Consider the following 19,509-nt stretch of genomic DNA (forward strand, 5'->3'; position numbering starts at 1 on the left):
ACAGGTAAAAAGAAAATTTGAGGCACAATTTGCTTTGAAGATTTAAAATAAATAAAAGAGTACACAATCTTGGGTGGATAAGGGAGAAAAGGTGAATCTTGGAAGAGTTGGTGGGGTAAATACCATCAAAGCACATATGAAACCCTCACAGAACTAATAAGGCAGGTGGATCTCTGTGAGTTTGTGGCCAACCTGGTCTATAGAGTAAGATCCAGAACAGCCAGAGATAGACTACAAAGTGAAACCCTGTTCTCAAAAACAAAATAAAATAAAAGTCGGGAAAAGGATATGACTTTTGAGCATGCCTTTAAAGCATTCAGGAGGGGGAGACAGAGGCAGGTGAGTCTCTGTGAGCCCGAGACCCATTTGGGCTACAAAGGGAATTCCAGGACAGCCAGGGCTGTTCCACAGAGAAACCCTGTCTTAATTCCACCCCAAAACTGGAACCATGAGAAATTAAATACCTATCAATGAACAGGTGCACACTATAGTAGTATTCTTGGTATGGGAACATGGAAAGAACATCAACACAACTATGCTAAACATATGGGTCATGCTATTAGCTTCATCAAAATTAGGAGTGGGTCACACTAAAGTCATTTTCTTTCCAGAACTTCTGCTACAATAAATTTGTGATGGTAATCTCCCTTTAGGAGAGCAATTTAAAGAGTTTCCAGTTAAGACTGATCGAAGGGGCTGGAAAAAAATGGATCTACAGCTAAGAGTACTTGCATTTGATTTCCAGGTATGTTGGGCAGCTCATAACCACCCATAACTTCAGTTCCAAGTAGATCTAGTACCTCTGGTCTTCCACAGGCACCTGTAGTCCCATTCCCAACCCACACGCAGACACAAGCACACACATAATTAAAAATAAATATTTTTTAAAAAATGATTGTAGAACTTGGTTTACAGTATATCTTGGTTAAGTTCTTTGTACCATGTGAGTTCTTGGGTAACAAACCTTAGGAGTTAGACTTTCAAAAAATTCTGATCCCATTCCATCTATTAAAGCCCCAGAAATCAGGCTACAGGAGTGAATTCATACTTTCTATGTCACAAGAAAGAGCAAAGACAGAAAGAAGAGGACAAGATAGGCTGTCCTCTATGAAGCAGGATAGGGTAACCTGCTTTCAGGAACAGACAAGACAGGGCCTGGTATGGTAAAGAGAGTGGAGTTTGTAAAGAAATGGGGTAGATATTAGGAGGGAGTGACCAGACAAAAGACATATGAAGAAGTCAGAAGAAAAAGAAGCCAAAACTCAAAGGACTGAAAAATATTCAAAGCCAGTAAAGTATGAGACATGAAGAATACCCATTGGTTTGTAAAATCTGCTTTAGGTAAAGCAGAATTTATTTCCCCTTGAAGAATTATTTTTATTTTTTAAATTTACTTTATTTTTTATTTATTTATTTTTATTTTGTTGAGAGAGGGTCTGCCTACATTGCTCTGCTTGTCCTGGAACTCATTAGGTAGATCAGGCTGGTTGCAAATCTACAGAGTTCCTCTTCCTCTGCCTCTCAAGTGCTGGGATTAAAGATGCATGCCACCATGCTGGCTGAAAATAATATATATATATATATATATATATATATATATATATATATATATATATATTTGGATTTTCGAGACAGGGTTTCTCTGTAGCTTTGGTGCCTGTCCCGGAACTAGCTCTTGTAGACCAGGCTGAAAATTATTTTTAAAGGGTTTGGTGCATATCAACTTTTTTCATTAAGTAAGCGATTAGCCATGATCCAGTGTCTCACTCAGATATGAATCATCTTCAAGAACATGCTTCTAGCCTAAGTTGGGTGCTTTTTTTTTTATTTAAACAAACAGTGGCTACCATACTAAGTACATATGATTCATTCGGAGAATACTGTTTTTAAAATGCAGTTTTAAACTATTGCTTTCCTAGGGACTTTGGCTCAGTAAATGACAGGAAGGGTTGGAAGGCATTTACAAGAACTAACACATTCCAAAAGGACTGATTGGAAATTAGTCAACAGAGGCAGAGCTCACAAAACAGGGGAGTCAGTTACATCCTGGAATATGGTCATTTTAAAATCTTGTAACTGGGATTTTAAAAATGTTTTTATCCTTTGAACTTCTTCTGTTGAGAATTCTCTGTTCAAATCAGTGCCCCATTTTTTAATTGGGTTATTTAGCATTTTAACCTCTAGTTTCTAGAGTTCTTTATATATTTTGGAGATCAGACCTTTGTCTGTTGTGGGGTTGGTGAAGATCTTCTCCCAGTCAGTAGGCTGCCTTTTTGTCTTAGTGACAGTGTCCTTTGCTTTACAGAAGCTTCTCAGTTTCAGGAGGTTCCATTTATTCAATGTTGCCCTTAATGTCTGTGCTGTTGGGGTTATACATAGGAAGCGATCTCCTGTGCCCATGTGTTGTAGGGTACTTCCCATTTTCTCTTCTATCAGGTTCAGTGTGTTCAGATTGATATTGAGGTCTTTGATCCATTTGGACTTGACTTTTGTGCATGGTGATAGATATGGGTCTATTTTCATTCTTCTACAGGTTGACATCCAGTTGTGCCAGCACCATTTGTTGAAGATGCTTTCTTTCTTTGGGGTACTCTCATCCATTGCTGGTGCGAATGCAAACTTGTGCAACCACTTTGGAAATCAGTGTGGCGGTTTCTCAGGAAATTTGGGATCAACCTACCCCTGGACCCAGCAATACCACTCTTGGGAATATACCCAAGAGATGCCCTATCATAAGACAAAAGCATTTGTTCAACTATGTTCATAGCAGCATTATTTGTAATAGGCAGAACCTGGAAGCAACCTAGATGTCCTTCAATGGAAGAATGGATGAAGAAAGAGTGGAATATATATACATTAGAGTACTACTCTGCGGTAAAAAACAATGACTTCTCGAATTTTGCATGCAAATGGATGGAAATAGAAAATACTATCCTGAGTGAGGTAACCCAGACCCAAAAAGAAGATCATGGGATGTACTCACTCACAATTGGTTTCTAGCCATGGATAGGGGCCACTGAGTGTACAATTTGTGATCCTAAAGAAGCTAAATAAGAGGGTGAGCCCAAGGAAAAACATATAGTTATCCTCCTGGCTATGGGAAGTAGACAAGATTGCCGGGCAAAAAATTGGAATCTTGGGGGTGGGGTGGGATGGGGGTAAGGGGAGATGGGGAGAGAAAAGTGTGAAGGAGAGGATGTGGGGAACTTGGGGAAATGGGATGATTGGAGATAAAGGAAGGTTGGATAGGTCAGCAGGGAAGCACATATCTTAGTTAAGGGAGCCACCTAAGGGTTGGCAAGAGACTTGAACCTGGAGTGGCTACCTGGTGCCAGGGCAATGTCCCCAGTTATTTCCTTGGGCAGCTGAGGATAGGGAACCTGAAATGACCCTATCCTATAGCCATACTGATGAATATCTTGCATATCACCATAAAACCTTCATCTAGCGATGGATGGAGATAGAGACAGAGGCCCACACTGGAGCACTGGACTGAGCTCCCAAGGTCCTAATGAGGAGCAGAAGGAGGGAGAACATGAGCAAGGAAGGCAGGACCACGAGGGGTGCACCCACCCACTGAGACAGTGGGTCTGATCTATTGGGAGCTCACCAAGGCCAGCTGGACTGTGACTGAAAAAGCATGGGATAAAACCGGACTCTCTGAACATGGCAGACAATGAGAGCTGATGAGAGGCCAAGGACAATGGCACGGGGTTTTGATCCTACTTCATGTTCTGGCTTTGTGGGAGCCTAGACAGTTTGGATGTTCACATTCCTAGACCTGGATGGAGTGGGGAGGATCTTGGACTTTCCACAGGGCAGGGAACCCTGACTGCTCTTGGGGCTGGAGAGGGAGGAGAAGAGGAGTGGGGGAGGGGAGAGGGGTGGGAGGAGGGGGAGGGAAATGGGAGGCGGGGAGGAGGCGGAAAATTTTTTTTCAATAAAAAAATAAATAAATAAATAAAAATAAAATAAAAATGTTTTTATTTATTCTTTGACAAATACAATACATTTGAGCTTCTTGTCTAGGTGTGGGATTTTTGTGCTCCCCTCCTCTATTCTGGGATTTTGTCTGGCTTGAGCTGGTGCAGAGTTTATACATGCTCTCACAAAGAGCTGCTAATGATGCATTGGTACCCCTCCTTGATAGCGCATCACTCGGTCAGCGCATCACTCGGCCTTCATCAGAGTAGCCACTTCCTGCAGTTAATGGTAATGAACCGAGACCCACACTGGACAAAGTGCAGACAGTCAGAGACTTCGGCTTACTCTGTCCTAAAACGGATGTCTATATCATATGCCTCCCCTCAAGACTCAGGGATCTGTGGAGAAGAGGGGGCAGGAAGGTTGTTACAATCGGAGGTGGTGGATGACTTCAAGGAAACAGCATTTCCAAGATGCAACCAGTGTAGATGTAAATGCAAACTCACATAAAGCATAACTTGGATTTTAAGTATGAAATATAAGTCATCTCAGATCAGACCACTTTCTCCTTTCACATCCATATCACAAGGCCTCTCACTCTTTTACCTTGGCCCTGTGACTTCACATTAGCAAAGAGAACACTGATACAATTAAGGACAGAAAAAATGGTGGTGGCATGTGCCTTGAATCCCAGCACTCAGGAGGTGGACCTCTGTGAATTCAAGGCCAGCCTGGTCTACAAGAGTTAGTTTCAAGACAGGCTCCAAAGCTCTAGAGAAACCCTGTCTAGAGTAATAAAACAAAACAAAAAAATCACAAACAACAACAAAAGAATTTATGGATGGGGGCTTCAGAGATTTTGGGCACCAGTCCCAACTTGAATACTTTCTACTTATCATAACTCTGGCAAATCACCACACATTCAACTGTTTCTGTTAATCTGGTATAATTATAACAGAATTTAGCTTGGAGGGTGTTGTGAGCTAAATGATTATGTCTCCCAAAGATCTCCCACGAAGAAGATACATCCAATATGGTTGTTTTTAGAGAAAACTACTCTAAAGAAATTTTTGAAAGGTTAAATGCAGTCAAATTGAAGACTGAGAGCCATTAGTGTTGATATTCTTTCAGGAAAAGACATCTCAAAACTCACACTTGCTCAGTTATTGATCTATGAGTGCATCATGAAGGGTTGACCACCAAAGACTAGAAGGAGGTCTTGAACCAGACCTCCAGTGTGCTGACACCCTAATTTTACATTTCCACCTTCCCAAATTTGTAACAATGTCAATTTCTTGAGCCACTTATTACATGGCTTTTTATTATGGCAGCTTGAACCATATTCAGAATGTCACTATAAAGATAAGGTAATATGTAAACGTCATTATCATTGCCCAAGCACCAGAATAAATATTAACTATTGACTAATACTGTTAGTCTTTTAGGATCTTCATTTTAAAGATGGGAAGACTTAGTATTTTAATTGTATTTACCGAACACCAATCAATAATCACATAAAAATTCAATTTAAGAGAGAAATAAAACTACTTTCTCTTTTCTTTCACTAATTCTGCAAAACTGTAAAAGAGGAATGCCTTCTTTAAATTATTCTCAATATGGCCAATAAAAAATAAACTCTAGTTTGTTAAAACCTTTAGGCAAATGTTCGTGTACAAATATTGCTTGGATAATAACAGGGAAATAAATTCTTAGAAACTGTGCTGGCTTGTTTCATGTCATATTTGAAGAGGGAATCTCAATTGAGATAATGATTTCACCATATTAGCTGTGGGGCATTTTCTCGATTAATAATTAATGTGGGTGGGGCCAGCCCTTGGGAGATGGTGCCATCCCTGGGTGGGTTGTCTAGGATGCTATAAGAAAGTAGACTGAGAAAGGCAGGAGGAGCAAGCCAGCAAGAAGCACTTCTCCATGACCTCTGCATCAGTTCCCGCCTCCAGGGTTCGGCCCTACTTAATTTTCTGCCCTAATTTCCCCGAATGATCAACTACAAACTGTAAGAAAAAAAAATCAATCCTTTCCTCCTCAATTTATTTTTGGCCAGTGTGTTTTATCACAGCAATATAAACCCTAATTAAAATAGAAACCATATTTAATACCAGTGAAATATTTTAATATATTCCGATCTGCAAACTGAACAAGGGGGGGGGCAATTACTTACCCAGTCCTTGTAAGTACTGAAGAGACCTACGTTTCATTGTTTTTCTGGAAGATGTAATGGCTATTCTTGATTGTCATGTTGATTACATCTGGAATTCATTAAAAACCAAGCAACTGGGTATACTTCTGAAGGACTTTTCTTGATTGAATCATTTGATGTGGGAAGATCCACCCTAAATCCACATCTTTTGAGGTAGGAAGGTCCACCTTAAACCTGGGCCACCCCTGGTGGCAACTATATAAAGGACATGCAAGAAGGAAGCCCTTGCTTTGTCTGTTTCCCCTCACTCTAGGGGCAAGTTCACTCCTTTGCTGTTCTTAAAACCTAGTTCTCCAGGATTATAAATATATTGAAAATCAGCAGAGACATCCAGCCTCAAGATCTGAACAACTACTGAAATCTTGGACTTTCCAACAGGAGACATCCATTTTTGGAACAGTGGGACCATAACCTGTAGGCCAGCCTACTAAATCGCTATTCAATATAGGGAGGCCATTTTACCAGTTCCATTTCGTAGAGCACCCTGACTAACACAGAGGGGATGATGATAGTAAGGGCACAAAGTGCATCACCATCAGCATCAGCATCACAGCAGACCTAGAGGGTGGCAGCAGTTGAAGCCTGTTTTCATAGCAGATAATCTAATATGTAGAATAGTACTTACATTTAATAATTTATTCCAAAAATGTTATAAAAATTACATCCATAACTAACAGAATGGGCTAGGCCTATTTAATAGTTAAGCCTCATAAACACTGCTTTACAGTGCACACTCCCATGCACACACCTGCAGTTTGTGACATGCCAGAAAAATATTTAGAGCAGGGAACAGATTTGGGAAGATAATTAACTGCTTGACTTTGCAAAACTAGGAAATGACAGTGTCCAACAAAACATATAATGTGCTTGACTTGCAAATGATAAGATACATTTTTTAGTTAAGAAAATTCCCAAACCATGTATTCTCAAAGCCTTTAAAATCTACTGAAAATGATTTCTATGTTGTTTGTCATAGCAAACTTTTCTTGTAAAAGTCAACCTTAATGTAGTCCTGGCCCACGTCATTGTCCTATTATTGTTCTTTTAAAACAAGTAACCATTGCACACTGAACTGCCAGATGCTGAAGACACTGTAGAGAATAGAGAGAAAAGTATTTGTGGAGCTTGCTGCGGTGTAACACACAGACCCAATCAAAACAAACCAGCCCATCTAGACTTGAATTGTTAGGCAAGAACAGTCAAGGAGGAGATGGGGCTTCCTCTAAAATAAGTATGGCGGTCCTGAGAAGTGAGTACTGACAGGTAAAAGGAAGGGCATTCTCAAAAGAAGCTCTATAAGGTAGGCAGAATGCTATATGCATGGGAAACATTGCATATGCAAAATCCCCGTGGAAGAGAACACATGGAACCTGCTTCAAGAAATCCATCCTGGTGAGTAGTCCTGAGAATCAGCACATAGCCAGGCTCAGGAAAAGGTCTGGTGAGTGGCATTTAGCCTTGCAGTTCTTCCTAAGAATCCTGGCCACCTCTGAAGCAGAGCCACAATCATTTAAGCTGGATGGGTATGGGAAGTTTTGACCTGCATTTCAAGGTCGTAAAAGAAATAGAGGTGGCAAAGAGTAAACCCAGGAGAAAGACCAGGTCATATGCAGAGCCCAGGAGGAAGAAGTGTTGGCATCCAAAAACACTGCAATCACAGAGACAGAAAGAAACCAGAAGCAAAGTGTCCATATGATGTGATCAAGAAGAGCTAATGATAGCTGCAGGTAAGGGTGCGTAGGTAGAGGTAATGCAGTGAGATTTACTTAATTAGTAAAAAAAGAAAAAAACCTGGGTGAATTCATAGGATGTCTGTACTCACAGAGCTAACTGATGATTCAGGTTAATTACTGAATTACACGTTGAATTTCTGACACAGCTTCTGTAAGCATAATTGGACAACACAACAATGGCAGAGGCTGCCATACCAAAATGAATCGCTAACATATGCAATTAAAATAAATGCCTATAAGATGTAACTGTCAAAATAGTAATTATGACAGTGTGCTTGAAGCCATTTTCAGACTTATTTGAGATTAAACTCATGTTCTCTATATACACTCAGCACATTTCAAAATAGGGATTTAAGAAAATTGTCTTTTTATTATTGAGTATTCGATAATGATTTAGGTAACTCCGTATAAAATTGTAAAATATTTTGTGTAGTTAAAAATTTAAAAATCATGTTCATTTTAGATGTATTTTAATTTTGAAGAAATAATGAAAAAAACCTTTCCAGCTGAAAAATTTCATGATCAGTTAGGGCATTCATTACAGTTAAATTAGCTTTGTGAGGTTAAAAAATGCACCAAGCACCATGCATAAATATGGAGGACAGACAAACTCTTAGATTTACCAAGGTTAAAAAGAGCAACAAAACAAAACAAAACAAACAAACAAGGGAAAAAAACAAAGGGATATACACACAATCCAGACTCACACGTGAATTTCACACTTTTGATGTGCTAGCAGAATATGTGCTAGTCGAATATATTTAAAGTATTCCATAATGCTCTATTCAAAAAGAAATGTTCTGTAAATGTGAAAGGTGTTTAAACAATATGTGAGCCAGATTATTACTATTTTAGATACCAATATCTCTGAAACCAACATGTCTTAACAATGCCTCCTCATTCGTGAAGACAAAGACAGTTCATACATTGCTTTTCAGGTTATCCTCTTCCTAATAGAGTCATGAGTATTGGTGGCACAAAATATAATGAGCATAATGGCATTTTACAGTATCTTCTCATTGGAGATAAAGTTGTTTACCCCAAACAGCATAGTGACAAGGGAGAGGACAGATCCTTGCTCTCACCAAAACACTCATCAGCAGATCCTTACTGACCTTCATGTATAGAGACAGCTATTCTATGAAACATAGAAAGGCATTCATGATTACATGAACTTGACCTTCATGCTGCTGCTAATCATCATGTGAAAGGATTTCCTGACACGCTCTTCAGTGCAGAAGGGCAGAAAAAGGCACCAGACCCATTATAAATAAGAAAACACTTCAAACCAACAAGAAGCGTGCATGAGTGATGGGTTTGAGATGTGACTGAGACTACCATGAGTTGAAACTTTAGAATTTTTGAAATACTTATTATCTTAGTGATATGTAAAATGATGCTACATCTTTAAAATTGATGTCATGTTAGATGAAAGGCAAAAAGAAAGTTTAGAAAGAGCAATGAACTGGCAGGCAGAAAATTAGGATTCTGGTCCCTGATCATAAAATAATAATATGTTTTTTTCTTTTTTTCTCTCTCATTTGATGAGTAAGAGACTAAGGCGGCTCTGGAGGTTCCTGGATTGGAATATTTTTTTCTTAGCATCCCTTTGGGATGTAACTTGAGAGCCACCAGAATGGTGTATATGGCTAATATTAAGACAATCCATTATTTAATCGCTAAAGTGGCCGGTATCCACACTTGGGTATGTCTTTCTGAGACTCCCCCCTTTTCTCTTAGCCTGCATGCTTAAAACCTATAATAAAATACATTTAATGAAAAAATAATAATAACAGTCAGTCAGCAATTAGATGCCAACTGTAAATTTGTCACTTGTAAAGTGTAGTGTTAGGTTGGATTATCATTTAGGTCAGTGACTCTCACATGTTGATTATAGTTATCAATTATTTGTTATCCTCAAGTCATTATATATTATTAATTTTGAATTTTTAATAATTGTGACTTTAAGAGTGTACATATGCAATAAAGCTTTGTAGGTCATTGTCCTAAAATTCACATTAATTTGAACAGGCAATTACTATACAATTCTTATTTTCCCACATATTTTGCACTTAAGATATTTAATGTAAAACATGACAGTGACTTTAGTAAAAGAGAAACAAGTGGAGGTGAAATACTTGGTAAAGGAATATAGGGTCAAACATTTCATACTGTGAAAAACTTAGAAATCACCTCTGCTCATAAAAGACCACCTGCGAAGGATTACAATGGGATTCATTGGCATCAGGGAACAATGCATTCTGATTGAAGCTTCAGTTTAAAGACTACTTGTCTTGGAGTGCTTTGAAAACTTGTTAGAAATGCATTGTTTCCCATGCATGTCTTAGTTTTCGGTTAGCTAGAATGTTACTTAATATGAATACTTCCCCACTCAATAATTTTCACTGAATGAAGAATGATTGTAAAGCAGCTTAATATAAAATGTTATCATTAGATTAAAAAAAACTCATGGAACACACCAAAAGGCATAAATCAAATTTGACTGTAAAAGCAGAGTTAATACAAATAGATAAGGGATACAATAAAGGTTTAATGAAGTAAACTGCCTAGGTGTGATAACCTCCCACACCATGAACTTCCAAATGTTTTACAATACCACATTCAGATTCCCTCCTACAGAGTGGGCCTAACTGTATTAAGTGAACGGATGGCTCACCCCATATAGCTGGGGTACACTGTGGCACAGGATCAAACCACCTTGTAAATATATGTTCTATGCCAGCACTTCTCAACTTGTGGGAAGCAACCCCTTTGCAGGGGGAGGGTTGTCAAATAACCCTTTCACAGGGGGTACCTAATACCAATGAAAAACATAGATAATTACATTATACTTCATAACAGTAACAAAATTAATGTTAGGAAGTAGCAAGAGAAATAAGTTTATGGTTGGGGGTCACCACAACATGAGGAACTGTATTAAAGTGTCGGTTGTGCTAGGAAGCCTGAGAATCACTGCTTTTTATCCATAGACAATTATTACTTTCAGTCTTAATCAGAAAATCCTCTTGTGCCAGTCAATAGTGATGAAGACAAAGACATAGTTGCTCAGAATAAGTGACTGAGAGTTGAGGCTCAGGAACACTGGGGGAGGGTTCATAAAATGTCAAGAGCCAGAAGGGTTTGCAATACTATCCTGCAGGAAACACACAGCCAATGTAATCATAAAGTCTTAACAAATACGTACAACCGCCCTGGGTCTGCACAAGGATGGCATGTCAACATCAGGACAAGGTAATGGAAGGAACTGAATCACCTTTCTCTGCTTAATGATTTCCTACAGATGAATTCCGGGCCAGAGGGAGTCACTGCTCTCTTTTTATCCACTGCCCAGTTGTGTCTTCACTGATTACCCCACTAGACACCAATGATAGTTCCAATTCAGTAGTAATACAGATGGCACTGAATAAATTAAATATAGCACACAATACGGTCAAGTCATGAATAGGGGAAAAGAACAGGCGGCCATGAAGAGGTACTGATGCAGGAGAGAAGGAAATGATAGAAGGGTCACCGAGAGTAACATGGAGGCATCACACGTGTTCATGAAACTGTCAAAGAACTGAACATAAAAAGTCTGAAGAGTGTAGAGCGCCATAGTAAGAGAGTGCTTCTGGGGGGGGGGGAAGGAATGTTCTAACTACTTAGAAAGTGGCCACGAAAGTCAATAAATTATTCAGATGTAACTGACCACTTCATTAAAAGATTATGCAAATGCCAAGTAATTTTGAAAGAAAATTCAAAACGTGGGACCAACAGAAATTTTAAGCAGACCTACTGATTGTTATATGATAAAATAGCTATTTTAGACTAATCTTTTCCCTTCTCCATAATGAATTAATAACAGGACTTACAATAGGGATAGAGATTGTTAAGGGAAAAGAAAACAACTCCTGTAACAGGAGTTTCTCCAGGTGACATAAGCTATCTGTATTCTGCCATGTAGACCCCATAGAACTTAAAGGGATTCTAAATCCACTCATGACTTTTGTTGTGCGGCAATGGGGAAAGCCCTTGTCTCAAAACTAGGATAACTATAACTTCAACCGGTGCCATACATACTACAGAATTCTCATCTATTAATGGGAACTAAAGCAAATCTCAGATTGAAACCTGTATGTTATCAATGAAATTTATGTATTTCTCACTCAATGATTAAATTAACATCCCTAGCAATGCTTCCATTTCCTAAGAGTTTTTAATACTACAAACGAGTAATTAGTATTTATAGTATATCATTAGTCATAACTATTAACATAAAATGATTAACTGCATAGTTATTCACTCCTTAAAAATATAATTCGCCAGCCATTTACAATCAGAAAAATTAAAATTTACAAGACCATGTAGAAGGACATTATCAAACCATGTGACCTGCAACAATCCAGATTCTCCTCTTCATCTCCACGTAAACTACTTAATCTTATACAGATCTAGGGAGATTATTTTTCACTGGACTTTTCTGATGGGGTATTGTTAATCAACAACCTAGAGAAGGCATTTAGCATGTCATTTCTGAGTTGTCAAAACAAATATATATCATGTTTGTGGACATGTTCACTGTGTGAAGAACCTATCTACTTAATCACAGACTTCCCACCCACATACCCATATAAAAATCTAGATAACAAGATTCAGTGCCACATTAAAGATGTAGTTAGTGTTGTATGAAATGATTAATAATGAACAAAGCAAGAGTGAGAATAAGTTAGCTGTGAAATTTCCAGGTAATAGACAAATCTGTTGTACTCTAATATGGGAATATTATGGTTCTATGCACAAAAAAAAAACACGTATACCAAACATTTGATAAGGTAAATTGTGACAGAAACACAATGATAACATGCCTTTGGAACTTGACAATATTTTTATAAAGTTCCATTTAGTACCAAATACATGGGAAAAAAGTTGTCAAAATTCTGTTCCTATAACAGAAGTATTTATTTGTGTCTTATTTCTTTCCTGAACATTCCATGAAATACATTGAGATAACTGTTAAACCCATCAGCCATTATATTTCAATGCATGCGTTTTCACCATATAATATTTCACCATGATAAATGCAACACAACTATGGCTTATTCACAAAATTTCATTAGATAGTTAAAAAACATTTGCATACTCAGTATTTTTCAACCTCAAATATATCAAGTAAATACCAGAATACATTGAGAATCCTCTCTTGAAACTTGTGTTTCTGATAGTTTGTGTTAATCAGAATAAATTTCAAGAGCAATTCTTCTGAAAAGAGATTGGGGTGGAGACGTATTGAAAAACACTGTATGATAATTGTCAACGTTATATTTCCTTGTTTTTATCCTGCAAAAGAGCCATTATTATCTACTTCACAACTCTTCTGAAAAGAGATTGGGGTGGGGACGTGTTAAAAAAACATTGCATGATAATTGTCAAAGTTATATTTTCTGGTTGTTATCCTGCAAAAGAGCCATTATTATCTACTTCATTATAGAAGAGGCCTTGCCAAGCTTTGATGTTGAACACTACCAGGAAACTCAATACCCATCACCAAATAGTATGTGCTGTATCCTTAGGTGACTAAAGACAATGCATTCATTCTCATTTTGGCAGGGGTTTGAGGGAAGGCAACTTCCTCCATCAGCAACACTGTTTCAGATTCTTGCTTCTTTCATCTATATTCTATTTTCTGCTGCAAGGAATAAAAGCAATAATTAGGAAACGGTTTCTGAGGCAGGAGTTTTGTGATAAACATCAGTAGCATAGCTTCACAGTAGCTTTTCCAACAACCATCAGAGGATAATGACTTTCAGTTACTATCAATCAATAAATTATTCAGTTACAATTTCCCATAATTCATTGCTATTACTACCAGTAATCAAGTTGCCTCCTTTGTTTCTTGAAATTAAACTTGAACAAAGCCGGATGACTAATTACTGCTTGCTCCTCAACAGTTCCCACCAATAATTTGCCACTTTGGACATTAAGCTATATTAGTAATAAATGGAGGCTCTGTATATTTTGAAGTCACGCTGAATTGCCAAGTAATTGCACTCATATTGCTCACCCTGCTATCAGTCAAGAGCATTACAGTGCCTAGATGATACTAGATTAAAATCAATTAAGAAGATGACTTGGTTTTGTTTATCATGTACTTTTAGAATTTATCTTCCAGCTGTTGCTCGAGCGCTTTGGATGAGGAATGCACAAGAAGCAAACAGAAGCCCTTTGAAAAACTTGACGCTTTTCAAATCTCCTTTTGGAATGCATTATCTACAAAGAGAGCTGCTGAATTAATTCTGCAATCATAACCGTCAAGATGGTCCTAAAAACTTTCCAAACTTCCAGACGTGTGCCTGTGTTTAAGAATAAAACACATGACTGGAAGCAAAGTTTCTGGCATCAATATAGCAGGGACAAGCCATATTTCTATGGTGACACGGAACGCAAAAATACTCACAAAAACTCTTCTCCCTGGGTAAGATCAGCTTCCTAGTCTATTGTAGATAGTGAGGGACAAGGGGTAAGGGGCATTTCTCCAAAGCCCATGCTTCCACACAAGAGATGAGTAGTAGGAACAGCTTTCTCACACTCACAACTTCGGGGCTGGCTCACCCAGACTTCCACAAACAGGGTTGTCTTTATTGTGTGGCTCAGGGAAGCTGCAGGGCCTGTTCTCTCAAGTGTTGCTGCTGATGGGGTGCAGGGGCAGCTATCCCACTTTTAGGACGTCAGAGCCAGTTCTCCCACACGCCTTAGATGTTGACAGAGGGGGCATCTCTCCTTTCCCATGCCACCAAAAGGCAAATGTGGGAAGGGGCCAGGTTTCCCACACTCACATTCTCCAGTCTGCTCAACTGCGCCCTTGTCAACTGGGTCAACTCTGCTGGGCTGCCCAGACAAAGTGCAAGGCCTGCTTTCCTGAGTGTTGCATCAGTAAAGGGATCAGCTCCCTTTGCCAGCTGGTGGTGGTAGGGGAAGGGGGAGGACACCTTTCCTTCACCTCCAACACCACACTGCAGATGAGCGAGGCATGATTAGGTATGCCTCCCTCACTCACTCAGGGCTGGCTCACCCGCATCATTGTCTACAGGGTCAACTCTACTCTGTTGCCCATGTGAGGTACAGGGCCCATTCTCCAGAGCACTGTAGCTGGTGAGAGGCTGAGTCAGGTCCCCGACTTGCTGAAGGTGTCAAGGGGTAAGGGAAGAAGGGCATCTTTCCCTCACCCATGCTACCACATGGCAAAGGAGAGGCGTGAGAACTGCTCTCCCAACCTCACACCTCCATGGCCAGCTCGCCTATTCGCCTGTGAACAGGTTAAGCTCTGTATTTGCTGCCCAGATGAGGTGTATGGCCCTCTCTCCTGAGCTCTTCGGTCGTTGAGCGAAAGGACCAGTTCTTCCTAGTGTTGCAGCAAGAGGGGGTGGGACCAGCTCTGGACAGCTCTATACTCTCTGCCCTTGGTGGTATCAAGGACATTGGATATCAACCTAGATTGTGGTTCTAGCATGGCCATGAACCTAGGCATGGGCTGCCAGACAAGCTCAGTGAAATCACTGTCACTGAGTGGCAATAAAGTCACCCACCTCACCCCACTCCCTCTGGCTTTCGCTTCTTCAGATATACATCCATCCACATGACATGAACCATTTTCCCTCTCTCTCTTTCTCCCTCCCTCCCTCTCTCTCTCTCTTTCTCCCTCTCCCTCTCTCCCATATATTTGTTCACCTTAACACAGCCACATCAGCGGGGTGCCACAAAGTGCTGGGCAGGCCAATGCTTCTCCTCCAAGTCCAGGGAGGGCCTACACAATGGGCTCTTTGCCCTGCTCAGTGTGCTATGGAGCTCATCAGGAAAATGCTTCTTCCTCAGAGCCCAGGGCAGTTCGCCCCGAGCCTGTCTGTGGGTCTCTTGGTCATCTCTTATTTTTCTTAAATGTATCTGCCATAACCAAGTCCATACCAAGAAATCTTATCACTCCTAACTTAGTCTTTACATTGCAGTATTTTTTAAAGGTATGGACCTAAATAGATCAACTTACTGTGTTTCTCTTAATGGTACTTTGTAAAATACTTAAGATCTATTGCAATACAAAATAACAGGACATTTTTCATGAACTGAAAATGAACAGACATTTCCATTCAAAGCCTCTGAAACACGCCTACGACACACAGAAAGAATTTTGTGACGTTTCAAATTGGCCCATTCAATACATTTTTGTAGAAAAGTGAAATACATGCAGAAGCAGCGGGAAGATAAATATCTATTAGAAACTGAACTTTGTCCCAGAAGGAAACTGCACCCTATTTTTTGTAACATGGGGGGGGGGAATGCTTGTTGTTTTGGCTTTTGTCCCACCCGGTACCCCAGCTGTTTAGTCCCAGAGAGGAATCACACAGAAATCTCTATAAGTTATAAGCTGATTGGCCCATTAGCTCTAGCCTCTCACTGGCTAACTCTCACATCTAGATTAACCCATTTTTCTGATCTATGTTAGCCATGTAGCTCAGTACCTTTTTTAAGTGGGACAGATCACATCCTGCTGCTTCGGTGGTCTGGGCAGGAGTGGGAGGAATCAACTTCCTCCTTTTTAGAACGCTCCTGTTTTGATTGTATCATTTCTATTTCCTGTCTGGTTTTCTCGCCTATACTTTCTGCCTGGCCAATCACCGTCTAGTTAAAACATGATTGACAGATTACAAACAATTCTCCCGTACCAATTTTTCAGCACTAAAAGAAAACGTATATTCCCTATTAAAATTGGGATGTTAGAAAAAATTGTATGTTCCCTTCTGAAATTTGAAGGGGAGAGGAAAAAAAAATGTTTAGTCCAGTGATTCAGCTGGTTCAGAATTTATGAAACGTTCCAAAAATCACCACACAAAACTCGAGGGAGAAGTCAACTTATGTACCCAGACTTCGTCGCAGTATTACGCAAAAATGAGACCAGTAGCAATCTTGTAAGAGTATCTCAAAATGTGTTAATTTACATACACAACAGAAGGAAGGTACATTTGTTTCTGTTAGCTACTTGTTTGTTTGAGATGTATTCTTTTTAAGTAATCCTGGATAACCTTAAAATTTATACATGGCTCAGGCTGACCTCGAATGCATGGTGATTCTCCTGCCTCTACCCCACGAGTACTAGGGTTATGGGCAGGAGCTAACATGCTCTGATGAGATGTTATTGCTTTGAATAACAACTCTCCTCCACAGAGAGTGCCAACAGCAGGACCTTTGGAAAGCAAAGAAAGACCTGGAGGAATCTACTGCCAATAAACATTGTGGGTAGTAACGTGGAGTGGAGAATACCTAAGCAGAAGAAACATGCTGGATAAGAATGTAAAAGCAGGCAAGGGACAGGAAATGGGGAGAATCCAAACGTCTCTGAAGAATCCAACAAGCATCAGAAAGCTACAAAAACGGTACAACCACTGTGTATCCCAGCAGATCATTGCAAGACATAAAAATCTCTCAGAAGTACTTTCCAGGGGGTTTCTATGAAGCCAGGAGGAGATTGTTTGTCTTTGTTTCTGAGTGGCTATGCAGAAACAGAGGCTAGGACTCAGGCGGCCTGACCTTCCTGCAGCCTGTTCCGGCTGAAGCGACTCTGAAGCGACCCCGCGGCTTTGCCCGACACGTACCGCTCGCGACAACATGGTGGCGTACTGGCGGCAGGCTGGACTCAGCTACATCGGCTTCTCCCAGATCTGTGCGAAAGCAGTGAGGGATGCCCTGAAGACCGAGTTCAAAGCTAATGCCGAGAAGACGTCCGGCAGCAGCATAAAGACAGTGAAGGTGAAGAAGGAGTAGCCGGCACTGGCTGAAGCGGGAACTTCACTGTCGTCAAGGTGAAGACATGGGTACCTGCTATGGCAGATTGAAATCACCCTCACCTCCTGGGGACAAAACTGCCCTTGTTGATAAATTGACTATGCCAATAAAATGACATGGTTCATGTCTGCTGAAAGAAAAAGAAAGAAAGAAAGAAAGAAAGAAAGAAAGAAAGAAAGAAAGAAAGAAAGAAAGAAAGAAAGAAAGAAAGAAACAGAGGCTAGAAAGCTGCAGGAGTGCATTCTTCTGTGACAAAAGAGGAAGTCTGCTTCAGTAGGCCTGGATTATCACATCTGTGGAATTGGTATTTAGTCAGTCTAAAAATCACTATGTTATAAAGGACTGGGACCCAGCTCATACCTAAAACTGGAGTCTATTTATATAAAGCAATGCCAATTCATGGAAAATGACAATCATGTTGATTTTTAAAATAAAACCAAAGTTTTGACAGATGATGTAAACAGCATAAAATTGTCCCCATAAAGCAAATTATTTCCAACTCAGATATATCCTGTGAAACATTTCTGCACAAGGCAGCAACATTCTCAAGAGTATACCACGAGAAGTATCTCTTCAACAATGCAGATAGTGGAAAATTCATAAGCTTTTCAATTGCTAAGGACTGGCCTAAACTAGATGACAGGACATACAGTGGAAGAGGAAGGCTGATGTGCAATGCAGCGATAGTAGGAAATTCTCAGGCCATATTTATTTATTGAGTCAGATAGGATCCATACAGATTTATTGCATGGTAAACTACAGCTATGCATGGAAACACGTAATATACTGTGCAAAGCAAACTTGGAGACTCTTGAAAACAACAAATTACTTAATTTAACTTTTACTGTTCAGTGAAATATGAAGGGGAGAAATATAGAGAGATCTCAGATTTATTATATTGGAAGTTGTACTAAAGAAGTACATTAAAGAGAAATAAAAAATAGCTGAGATCAAAATTTTCAACAACAACAACAACAAAAAAAACCCTAAGCACTAAATAGTGAATTGAAAAAGAAATGTCAATCATTACTTGGCCTTGTGGCTAAGATCAAGTGAGAAAGAAATGCCTGCAAAAAGAACCAAAGCTAAGTATGTAGCCTTGGGCAAGTCACTCTGGCTTCATGAACTCCAATTTTCTTAAAGTATAACTTGAGGATAATCATGTATAGTTCACAGGAAAGTAAGTCAAATTGTGAACAGTCACATGACTTGTTCGGTTATGAGTCATTAAGTGTGAGTGACAAAACTCTTTAATCTAGACATGAAATATTCTTTGTTAAAAAGCAAGCCAGGAACAGAAGAAGGAGATATCAATTTTAAATAGAAAACTGCAGAAATGTGTGATGTAAGGCACAGAATTCTGTAGGAAAATGGATTTGAATTTCTTGGTTAAAAGGTGACAATTTTCTTAAGCTATCAGTTCCATGAAGATTAAGCAGAGCTGCCATTCAGCTTTCTGCTCCTATGAGCAACCGCACAATAGCTCATCTCTTTCCAAATTCACCAAAACAGCAGGGATCCAGGCAGGCTTAGCTTTCTCTCCATCACAAATCTTTACTTCTCCAATGTACTATGCCAGACATAATACAACACTTTCTTAATGACTCAGGGTTATCGTTATGAGCATCAGTTAATGTCACATGTCTGAGATGCAAATGTGGCTGCAAATGTAGCTGAAAGAACATCAGGTGAAATGAACCTCTATGTAACACACAGTTGACCTGCCTAATTTTGTCACAACCATGATACTGAATTGGAGATGATTTACCAGGCGTGAAAAAATGGGAACAGCTGTCTTTC

The 19,509-nt window shown here is 39.6% G+C and overlaps 2 protein-coding genes across 5 annotated transcripts in view; one reads left to right on the top strand and one right to left on the bottom strand.

Moving 5' to 3' along the window:
* Nkain2 (sodium/potassium transporting ATPase interacting 2) overlaps positions 1-19,509 on the bottom strand; it is a 1,052,194-nt gene that overhangs the window by 934,114 nt on the left and 98,571 nt on the right. The gene's annotated exons all lie outside the window — the stretch shown is intronic.
* Positions 17,506-17,836, top strand: LOC130869511 (ATP synthase subunit epsilon, mitochondrial-like). Its single transcript, XM_057761730.1, has one exon. It carries the CDS (start codon positions 17,533-17,535, stop codon positions 17,686-17,688), a length of 156 nt encoding a protein of 51 aa, XP_057617713.1. The 5' UTR covers positions 17,506-17,532; the 3' UTR covers positions 17,689-17,836.

The sequence above is a fragment of the Chionomys nivalis genome, chromosome 2 (genome assembly GCF_950005125.1).
Source record: "Chionomys nivalis chromosome 2, mChiNiv1.1, whole genome shotgun sequence".
Classification (NCBI taxonomy): domain Eukaryota; kingdom Metazoa; phylum Chordata; class Mammalia; order Rodentia; family Cricetidae; genus Chionomys; species Chionomys nivalis.